Raw genomic sequence first — 11,865 nt, 5'->3', positions numbered from 1 at the left:
TTTTGGTTTGAAGCTTTCTGAGAAGGTTGGATTGTCGGCGTCGGCAAAAGATTTTGATGGTGTAGCCATGATGGAGGAGGATGATGGCTGGTTTGGAAGTGATATTATCACTACCGCCATTGAGGGAAGGAGATTAGGGAAGAGATGCATGGTTACGGATCAAAACTCTTGATACCATGATATCGTATATATACTAGGTTATAATAACTGAAATATTTGACTAAGATATTTGACTAAGATATGTACTGTACGTATATCTTATAATATATCTTCTATACTGGAACTCATCACTTGAGGCAATAAGATTGATTGTTGTTTGTTCCAAGACCCTGCAGGACCATACCCATCAAGAACCCAAATACGCATCCGTCCTCTATCCTTATCCAACTTATACAAGGTAGGGTACCTGTTGTGACAATGCAATTAGCGAAACAAATAATTAATGGATAATCGACACAATAGAATTTAACATGGTGGTTCACTAACAATGTGTCATATATGTCCAGGGTGAACATATTTTATTAGGCTTAAGAGAGAGTACAAATTACAGAATAATATATATAGTACCTTTGGTGGGAGCCATGATACAAAAACCCCTTAAAAGGATAAAAACATATGTACATGTCATCTTCACAAATACCTCATCAACCACGTCGAAAGAGAGAAGAGAAGAACCTTTGTGATATTCACTCAATACAAAATGGTGCTTTCGACCATTCGAGGATGAAGGATTACCATACACCTTCGCCATACCACGCTCAATGTCCAAGGTGGTATCAACCTGCTTCCAAGAATTAGCAACAAGGGAATGCAATTGTATTTGTAGAACACTGGAATTGAGAAAACGAGCATCAAATGAAATAACCTTGTAATCATTGGTTACATCGTTGAATCCAAAACCAGACTTCCAAAAGTCATTAATATTTTGGTTGGGAACTTAAAAAACTTCTCTAGTAGCCGGGTTCCACAGCAATAGCACATAACTACAGTCAACAACTTTCATTAATCTGAGGAGGAAGACACCATTACAAGGGCCGTAAATTTTGCACTCTGTAATAACATTGCGATGAGATATACTCAGGGCCAAGTGGGGTGGTTGGTAAACCACAACAGGTCTATATTTAAAGGCAGTTTGAAAGGCTAAGGTGTCGTAAGAAAATATGGAGATGGAACAAGCTTCGGGAAATGTGGTCAAAAAACAATCGTATTCCTTATGGTTTTGTGAAAGATGATTTAATCGAGTTGATAAAATTAGTGGATCCATGTAGCTTAGTACTGGTGTCTGTAACTAGTAATGGTGTATGTAGTCTGTACCTTTGTAAAGGTGTAGTTGTCCACTACCCTCTCTACTGATGTAATCAGTGTACTTTTTATCTCTTTCTCCAGGTGTAATCAGCTAGGTAATTTCCTAGTAATTCCCTAGGCTTGCTAGTAGTATAAGAACAAAGGAATGTATTGAGTAGAATCAACTTTGGGAAATACAGAAAACATTCCTCTCTATTTCAGTGCTATCATCTTTCCTTCATTACATTTATCTTTGTCTTCATGGTATCAGAGCAGGCGTTTAGATGAGAGCCTGATCTCAGAGAAGAAGTGTTAAGAATATTCCCCTTGTTCTCCCTCTCTTCTCTTGATCTTTCTTCATTCTTTTCTTGTGTTCTCAAATCTCCTCTATCTGTCATAATGTCTAAAGAAAAAATCAGCCTTTCTGATATACAACACCCACTTTACCTTCACCCATCTGAAGGACCTAATTCCATCTCAGTTGAAAAGCTTCAAGGAGCAAATGACTATAGAGCCTAGAGAAGGTCTATGGAAATATCTCTGGCAGCTAAGAGAAAACTGGGATTTGTCACAGGAATTATTAAAAGGGAGAGTGAAGATACCCAGAAAGCTGATCAGTGGGATACTTGTAACAATATGGTCATAGCTTGGCTTCATGGCTCTGTTTCTGAACACATCAAGAAGACCATACTGTATCTCAATACAGCAGTTGAGGTCTGGAAACACCTTGAAGCCATGTACAATGTTACAAATGGTTCCAGAAAATACAAGATAGAGAGGGATATCTATGAGATGAAGCAGAATGATGCTAAGATTCATGAGTACTATGCTGTTATGAGAGGGATCTGGGAAGAACAAGATGCTCTCAACATTCTTCCACCTATCACTGAAATGAATGCTGAGGTAAACAACTTTGTTCAAACCCTTAACAAATACAAGGAAGAGCAAAGACTCTTTCAATTTCTCAATGGACTTCATGAGAAATATAGTCCTCAAAGAAGCCAGCTCCTACTTTAAAGCCCCTTACCTACTGTAGAAGAGGTGTGTGCATCATTACAACAAGAAGAGATGCAGAGAGATGTCTTGAGCCTCTCTAATCTGAGCCTGGAATCCTCAGCTATGTACAGCATGGGTCAGCAACAGAAAGCTTGTAGTGTGTGTGGAAAGAAGAATCACACAGCTGACAAATGCTGGCATGTTAAAGGCCATCCAAAATGGCACCCACAGCACAAGAGAGAGATGAAAAATTAGGGCAAAGAAGAAAGAGCGGGTACTCAAGACAACAGATGGAGTAAAGGAAGGAATCAGGGGCAGAAGATGGCTGGAAATGCTCAAGTAGAAGGAAGTGAAAGTGCTCAAAACCTCACAAAGTACTAGATTGAGCAACTCTTGAAACTCCTTCCATCTGCATCAGCACCTGGATCAGAAACTGAAGAAGAGCTTGATAGTAGCTTTGCAGGTATGATTACATGTTATACTGCTTCTGTTAAAATGAAACAATGGGTGATTGATACAGGAGCATCAGACCATATGGTGTCTGACATAGCTTTGATTGACAAAGCTATTAAAAGCTCTAAAAGACTTAGGATTAATCTTCCTAATGGAGAAACTGTAAATATATCTCACACAGGAGAAGTGAGATTGAACAATAACATGGTGCTCAAAGATGTATTGTGTGTACCTGAGTTCAAACACAACTTGTTGTCTGTGAACAAGTTGATATTGCAAAACAATTGCAAAGCTATCTTCTATAATGACATTTGTGTGATTCAGGATTGTGCTACTCAGAAGATTAAGGGTGTTGGAAGAGTTCAGGATGGTCTTTACTTGCTGGTAAATGAACCAGGAGAGAAGATAGTGGAAAAAGCAAGAAGGAGATCTCACTCTTTAGCAGAAGCAGAGAGAAGAGACAAAAATAAAGCTGTAGAAAAAGCTGTAGAGAGAAGAAACTTGATTAGCTTATGTGATGTAAAATATGCTAATCATGTAAAAAGTAGGAAGAAGAGTATGCATTGTGGCACAACAGACTTGGGCATGCCCCTATGAAAAAATTGAAGTTAATTGGTTGTATTAAAGATAATGTTGATGAATCTGTTTGTGTTTGCTTGACTTGTCCCATGGCTAAATTCACTAAACTGCCTTATAACTTGAGTGAATCAATGGCAACTGAATCCTTCAGTCTTGTTCATATAGATATCTAGGGACCCTATAGGGTAACTACAAGAAACAAACACATGTATTTCTTGACCTTGGTTGATGACTACACTAGAGCTACTTGGGTGTATCTGTTAAAACTCAAATCTGAAAGCCTAGATGTAGTGAAAATGTTTGGAAAATTTGCCAAAAATCACTTTGGAAAATCTATAAAAGTGATAAGATCTGATAATGCCCTGGAGTTTGATGATGGACCCTGTAGAGAATACTTTGCTCAGGAAGGCATAATTCACCAGACATCTTGTGTAGACAGGCCATAGCAAAATGGTCGAGCTGAAAGAAAGCATAGAAATGTCCTGGAAATGTCTAGGGCTTTGAGAATGCAAGCTTGCGTACCCTTGAGTTATTGGGGTGATTGTGTGTTAACTGATGTTCATATTGTAAACAAACTACCTAGTGTTGCCATAAAAAACATGACACCTTATGAAAAACTTATGGGAAAGAAACCTGACTATAATCAATTGAGAAGCTTTGGGTGCTTGGCTTTTGCTAGCAACCCAACAAGAACTACAGATAAATTTGCACCAAGAGGAGTCCCATGTGTATTCTTGGGATACCCAAGTGAGCAGAAGGGGTATAAGCTACTGAATTTGACCACTCAACAGGTCTTTGTGTCAAGAGATGTCAGGTTTGTAGAGAATGTATTCCCATACAACAAAAAAGCAAGAGAAATCTACCTTGAACCCTTACCTACAGCCATGCCTACCACCAAATCAAATGAACAAACCTACATTGACACTACTCTAGACACTTGTGACCTTGAGCTTGATCACAACACTGAACCTATTAACACCACAGATCAAACAACCACAACCTCAACCTTCACAAATCAACCACCCAGCTCTCCTCAAACCCAAATGCCTACAACTGACCCTACTGAAAGCACAATGAGGTCTGTCCCTACTCACAGTAGTCAGGTACCTGTAAATGAACCTAGAAGAAGCAACAGACTGTCTAAACCCCCCACATGGCTCTCAGATTATGTGACTAAGACAAGAGTAGGAGGTGTGGGGGAGCCTGAAGCAGCTCCTGTAGTAAATGTGGGGGAGGCTGAAGCATCATGTGCTTTCACTGCCTTTGTTAATCAAGTGGTACAAATAGAAGATCCTACTAGCTTCAACTCAGCTGTACACAGTGAAAAATGGGTGAAGGCTATGGATGTGGAGCTGGGGGCTTTAGAAAGAAATAACACTTGGAAGCTTACAACCCTACCTCCAAATAAGAGAGCTATTGGTTGTAAATGGTTGTTCAAAACCAAATTTCATCCAGATGGGACAGTTGAAATAGAAAAGGCTAGGCTGGTGGTATTAGGCAACAGACAACAGAAGGGCATTGACTATGGTCAAACTTTTGCCCCTGTTGCTAAACTCACAACTGTGAGATCTTTACTTGCTGTAGATGCTCTCAAGGACTGTCATGTATGTCAAATGGACGTGAAGAATGCCTTCCTCCATGGACATATTGAAGAGGATGTGTATATGCATATGCCACCTGGGTATCTTGGCCCTCACAGTGAGATAACTATAGGCCAAAGAGCTACAACATACAAGGAAGCTCATCCTGAGTTAGTATGCAAGCTGGAAAAATCCCTCTATGGCCTTAAACAGGCCCCACGCCAGTGGTTTGCCAAACTCTCAGCAGCTTTGCAAGATTATGGGTTCCAACAGGCCAAGGCAGACTACTCCTTGTTCACTAAGGAAGAGGGATCTACATTTGTTACTGTGCTAGCATATGTAGATGACTTATATTACTGCTTGCTGGAAATGATGTTGCAGCAATTGACTCTATTAAAAGATTTCTTGCTACCCAGTTCCATATGAAAGACTTGGGAGATATCAGGTACTTCTTGGGAATTGAAGTGGATAGAACTAAGCAAGGAATCTTCTTGTCACAACAGAAATATGTGCTGGATTTGCTGAAAGAATTTAACATGATGCATGTGAAACCTCTAAACTTCCTATGGACTCCCATGGCCATGTGAAGTTGCTACCTGACTCAGGAGATTTTCTCAAAGATCCTACACCATATCAGCACCTTATAGGAAAGCTTATATACTTGACCATCACCAGGCCTGATATTGCTTTCACTATACATACCTTGAGTCAATTCATGAAAAAACCTACTACAACTCATGTGCAAGCTGCAAGGAGGGTGTTAAGGTACCTCAAAGCATCTCCCAGCCAAGGTATCCTACTTGGGTCTCAATCTACAGCCATACTAAATGCCTACTCAGACAGTGATTGGGCTGGGTGTCCTTTCACTAGAAAATCTACAACTGGTTTCTGTGTATTACTTGGCAACTCTCCTATCTCATGGAAAACCAAGAAGCAAAAGGTGGTTGCTAGATCAAATGCTGAAGCTGAGTATAGAGCTATGACTCTCACAACCTGTGAGCAGGTAGTGTGGCTATCTCAATTATTGAAAGAACTTGGTATTAAGTCCACTGCTCCTGTTACACTCAAATGTGATAATCAGGCTGCCCTAGCCATAGCAGTAAACCCAGTTCATCACGAGCGCACCAAGCATGTTGAAATAGATTGCCATTTCATCAGAGATAAGGTAAATCAACATGTGATTAAGCCCGAATATGTTCCTACCACACTTCAGCTTGCTGACATCCTCACCAAAAGCTTACCTGTGGCTCAACATCAGCAACTATTGGTCAAGATGGGAGCTCATTCTTCCCTACCATCTTGAGGGGAGTGATAAAATTAGTGGATCCATGTAGCTTTGTACTGGTGTCTGTAACTAGTACTGGTGTCTGTAGTCTGTACCTTTGTAAAGGTGTAGTTGTCCACTACCCTCTCTACTGATGTAATCAGTGTACTTTTTGTCTCTTTCTCCAGGTGTAATCAGCTAGGTAATATCCTAGTAATTCCCTAGGCTTGCTAGTAGTATAAGAACAAATGAATGTATTGAGTAGAATCAACTTTGGGAAATACAGAAAACATTCCTCTCTATTTCAGTGCTATCATCTTTCCTTCATTACATTTATCTTTGTCTTCACGAGTAGCACAATGTTTGGTTGTAAATTCAGGGGATGTGTTTAGAGAGAGCCAATACTTACATACGCAAGTGAATCGAATCAATGATTTAACTAGTAATCGGGTCAGGATCTCTATCAATGCATCCTCATGGAATTCCATAGAGTCAGGAGGGTGGTACAAGTACTGGTGAATTTAGGTTAAAACATGAGAAACAACAACTTTTCTAGGATCACTATGATTGAATTTTCGATTTGAATAGCTACCCACCTATTTTAGATGGGTGAGAAACGACAACTTGTTGTACTCTTTTTTTAGAAAAAAATGTCACTATAATTGCGAGTTTGGCCAGTCTTTCCATATTAATCTCGGATTTTATTTGTTTTTTGAAAAATCGCAACTTTAAGGGTGGTCTTCTAAGAGTCATCCCATGTTCTAATGCAACGAGTTAAGCTGGTGGCAAATGTTGCTAAAAGGAAGGACTGCAATGTGTGTTATAGTTGAACATTAGAGAGAGAGTGTGTGTGTGTCTGCATATATAATAGAGATCAAAGAAAGACTGATGCTGTGCTTACTTTGCAACAAAAATTGGGATCCACTTTGATATTATCTTTTGTGATCACTTAGGACACTATCCTTATTATGTAATATAGTTAAGAATCTGAAATGATTATGTAATCAGTTGTGATCATTTGGGATAAGTTAGTGATTTCTTTGGATATATTCATGTTTTAGGTTTTCACTAAGTTATACTATGGAAATCACCATTTTTCCTAAGTGATCTCAAATGATTACATAATCATATCAAAAGCATAACTGTTACATAATAACTGATCACAAGAGCTAATATATCAAATCGATATCCATAGTAATTACAGAGTAATTAGAATATTATTTACCTAATCTATTACATAATATCTAGAGTGAGTCTTCAGTGTATAACATGTTAGAGCATAACTTATTGTGTAACAAAATCTCACATGTGCGAACTAATATATCTGTTTTATGTCATTACGAAATTCTCATGTATTATTGTTGTTTCATATCAATTTGGAATTGTTTCATGTGATTTTAAAATCTGTTTCATGTCATTTATAAAAAAAAAACTAATGTCATTATTGGTATATTTCATAGAATTTTGAAACTGTCTCATGTCATTCTTAAATTCATGTCATTACTACTCACTTCTTTGTCATTTTACAGCAAACTTGTATCATTTTCTCATATTTCATTATCATTTGTCAATTCTTTGTATACCTCATCATTATTACACACTCATATAATTTAATTTATAAGAGAAATGATGTCGTTATTACTCATTTTTGTGTAATTTTGTAGGAAAATGTATAACTTTCTCTTATTTCATTATCATTTAATTTATTAATACTTTATATACATTATCATTATTATACAAATTGATAAGACAAGCAATATCATTAGTTCTCACTTTTATGTTATTTTCCAGCAAACTTGTATCATCTATCTCTTACTCTCACCTCACTCTCCCCTCAAAACATGACCTTAATGAATTCACCACCATCCACCCACTCCTCCACCTCTGCCCATCCTCCATGATGCACCACCACCAGCAACCCCACACCACTGCATCACATGCCGCCGTCCATCAAACCTCCCCTCTATCTCTTTTTTCCTGTCACCGCACCATATATAGCTGACGACGCACCAACACCAGAGAGCAGCGAGTGCATAAATAATATGTTGAGGTGCCACAATGACCAGTGACACAAGCCACCAGCGAATAAACTTCCGTACAATGTGAGTGAGTCTAGAGCTAGTGGAGTGTTTGATCTAGTGCACATAGACATTTGGGGTCCTTACAAGGTGAGCACTAGACATAATAAGAGGTATTTCCTCACAATAGTAGATGATCACTCAAGAGTGACCTAGGTGAACTTATTAAAACACAAATCAGATGCATTCTTAGCCCTGGAAAATTTTGTGAAGATGGGAAAGACTCAGTTTGAGAAAGATGTGAAGGTGATCAAATGTGACAATGCAATGGAATTTCAAGATAAGCATTGCAAACCGTTTTTCGCAAAGCTTCGTATAGTGCATGAGACTTCTTGTGTGGACAGACCACATTAGAATGGAAGAGCTGAGAGGAGGCATAGAAATGTCCTGGAAATTTGCAAGGGCTCTCAGATTTGAAGTTGGCCTTCCACTTCAATATTGGGGTGATTGTGTCTTGTGTGCAGTGCACATAACTAACAGATCACCATCAAATGTGTTGAATGGTAAAACTCCATATGAGGTACTCTTTACACACCCTCTACAATCATTTAAAAGTTTTTGGGTGTTTGGCTATGGCTAGTAACCCAAGTAGCGTGTGTGATAAGTTTGGTGCTAAGGGTGTTCCATGTGTGTTCTTAGGATAACCACAAAATCAAAAGGGATACAAATTGTTAAATCTGACCAACAATGTGATGTTTGTGAGCAGAGATGTAAAGTTTTATGAAGAAATTTTTCCATATAAAGTGTTTAAAAATTAAAGAATGATCTAAACACCGAGAGAGATATAGTTGTTAACTCTCTGCTTGATGCAATGAGTGATGACACAGAAAATGATGAGAATCCTGAAAATGAAACTGAAATTGAACCTGAACCCACTGTAGTTCAACCCTTAGACCAACATGTGGAAGATAATGAGCCTAGAAGATCTTCTAGGACACATGAAAAACCTTACTGGCACCATGACTACATTGTCTCAAACTTAGTGTAACACCCCCAAATTTATCTCTTTTTGAAAATATATTTTAATATAGAACACCTTGAGAAACTTGAGAGTATTACCCCCACGTGATAACGTTAAAGACTTTAATACTAACTACTAATTGAACTTGAAACTAATGTAGTGGAAATAACTTAAATAACCTCTCGTTATTAATAAAACTTTAATGTACAACTATATAACAATAGAAATAAATAAAATAAAATAACAACTCCTTGACTAATTATAATTCCTCACTAGCGCGCTCCCCCATATGAAGTATGCATCATATCAACCTGTAAATTCTACTCGCCAAAATAGGGTCATCGCAGGAACAAAGCCATAAAACAAAACAAAGAGCGTGCCAGTAAATAAAAATATTGAGTACATGTATATGCGGAATATTAAACACTTTATTTAATTAAACATTAAAATATTTAATTTCGAAAAGCCTTCCTTGGATACTTGTAGTACTTATATAATATAAAGTATATATATAACTCTAAACATCTTTTTTCCTTACCTAGGTACCTTTCCTAAAGTATGCACACTCCTCAAGTTTAGTATTCTTTACTGAGTTTATTACGAGGAGTTACTACCTTGTTCACATGACTTATACAAAAAGTACATGGGTAAATAATATAATGGCTACCCTTCTTGCTAATAAATAACAAGCCGTTGCCTGGGTAAATAATATTAATAACTACCGTTATTGCTAATAAAGAACAAGTCGTTGCTTCTTTATAATTGTTATCATAAAACATCATATATCTAATAAAAATCATCGGAAATAATCCTCCTTTAAAAAGAATAATATTTTTTATAAATTTAGTCAGTTAAAGGCATAAATAAAACAACTCGCTCAAGGGGTAACCTTTGGAAAATAATAATAGTTCAAAAACACTCCTTTTTAAATATTTAAATATCAAACTCCTTGAAAATTATATGAATAATATAGATTCAAAGATCAAACTTTATAATAATTTTGAACTAATGGTATGATTCAAGTGCATAATAAAATTAATAAACCTTCAAACATGTTTATACAGAATAGAATACATGTAGTTCATAATAAAACTTATAAAAACATGTATTTCAATCCAAAATATTTTCCTAAAAATATGATACAACGATTGCAAATTAATTATTAAAGATCTACACATACACGTACCTTGAAAAGTAATATCTACCATAGAGAAAAAAATGATTGGCTTAGAGAGAGTGTGTTTAAACTTGAGAAAAGAGATGTATTTCTCAAATTTGGTGTGAAGAATATGATGAATGGAGATCCCTATTTGTACTAGTTGGATAGGTAAAATTGGAATAGGAAACGAAAAGATGAATTTAGGAAAAAAGATAAATTAATCTAGCTAAGATCTAACTAATATTTATGATTATCCAACTAAGATTTGGAAAAGATATAAATTATCCCATAATATATAATTATAGAAGGTAAAATAACTAAAAGATAAGTCAAAAATGTAAAACTAACAAAACTTATCAAACATTTCACTCAATGGCATGCTTCTTAACCGCGCCAGATTTTTTTTTGTAAATCTTTTTTTGAAATTTCTTTAATTTTTTTCCTTTTTTTGTAAATCTTTTCTGATTTCTTTTAAGAAATATCTTCAACTACTAAACTAACTACTTGGATTATAATTTGTAAACTTAGGTCCAATATTTAATTTGGGCTAGAGTCTATTTGAAAAACCCCATAATATATTATAAAAGCCTATTAAAATCTTTATAATTAATAAAAGCCTTTTTAATAAATTTAATCTTTTAAAAATTATAATTACTAAAAATACGGAGTATTACCCTCAAGTACAAAAACTAGCAGTAACCTGACTAATCCAAGCCCCACAAAAATCCTTGACACAACTACAACCATTTTCTCCAGTGCTTTCACCTGTTTTCTAGCCCACAATTATCACAACATACACTGAACCTAATACCTTCAAAGAAGCAGTTAAACGCTCTCATTGGGTGACACAATGAACAAAGAGCTTGATGCTCTTTGTAACACCCCCACGACCTCTCCTTTTATAAACTAGTAGAAATTGCGGGAGTTGTTATGCCACGCATGATAATACGTAAGGCTAATCAGAGAATACAGCGGAAGTCTTTTTAAATAAACTGAAAATACTGTAATACAACGGAAATAAGAAAGTATGTAAATGAATTACAAACTCCGAGACTATCCCATACTAGTCCCATCTTCAAAAGTCCAACCTTGGCCCCATTGGTCAAGTAAAGTTAAACATAAAATTCAAGATAGCTTAAATAATAAAGTACTCGTGTACTAAAAACTCCCATCCGGATGCTTATGATTTCCATGCACATCAATAACTTGTACCTGCAACTTCTTCTCTAAACTCTGCTCACCAAATGGATCATCACAGGGTTGTTGAGGAAAAACAACAACCAAAAGAAACAAAGAAACACATACATCAGCAACGCTGAGTACATAACACAACTAACTAATGCGAATAATAATGCATGCAATCCTCAATCACTTCGGCTTGCTCTTCTTACGACTCTACATGCGACAAGCATATAACTGAACTTATTAAATACTTTCTTATATTATTATTTGGCAATGAACGGGCACCGTCCTCCTCTTGGAGTCATACGGGCTACTATTCCTTGTGTAAG

At 36.6% G+C, this 11,865-nt stretch overlaps 1 protein-coding gene across 1 annotated transcript; it reads right to left on the bottom strand.

Moving 5' to 3' along the window:
* Positions 1-258: 258 nt before the first annotated feature.
* LOC130590429 (putative F-box protein At5g52610) lies at positions 259-6,644 on the bottom strand. The gene is given in 4 exon segments (XM_057392862.1): positions 259-406; positions 568-596; positions 641-1,226; positions 6,505-6,644. Coding segments are annotated over 4 exon segments (903 nt in total).
* Between the last annotated feature and the right edge of the window lie 5,221 nt (positions 6,645-11,865).

This window comes from Beta vulgaris, chromosome 2 (genome assembly GCF_026745355.1).
Source record: "Beta vulgaris subsp. vulgaris cultivar EL10 chromosome 2, EL10.2, whole genome shotgun sequence".
NCBI classification, from domain to species: domain Eukaryota; kingdom Viridiplantae; phylum Streptophyta; class Magnoliopsida; order Caryophyllales; family Amaranthaceae; genus Beta; species Beta vulgaris.
Note: the sequence above shows the minus strand (reverse complement) of the source record. Positions and strands in the feature narration are given on the sequence as shown.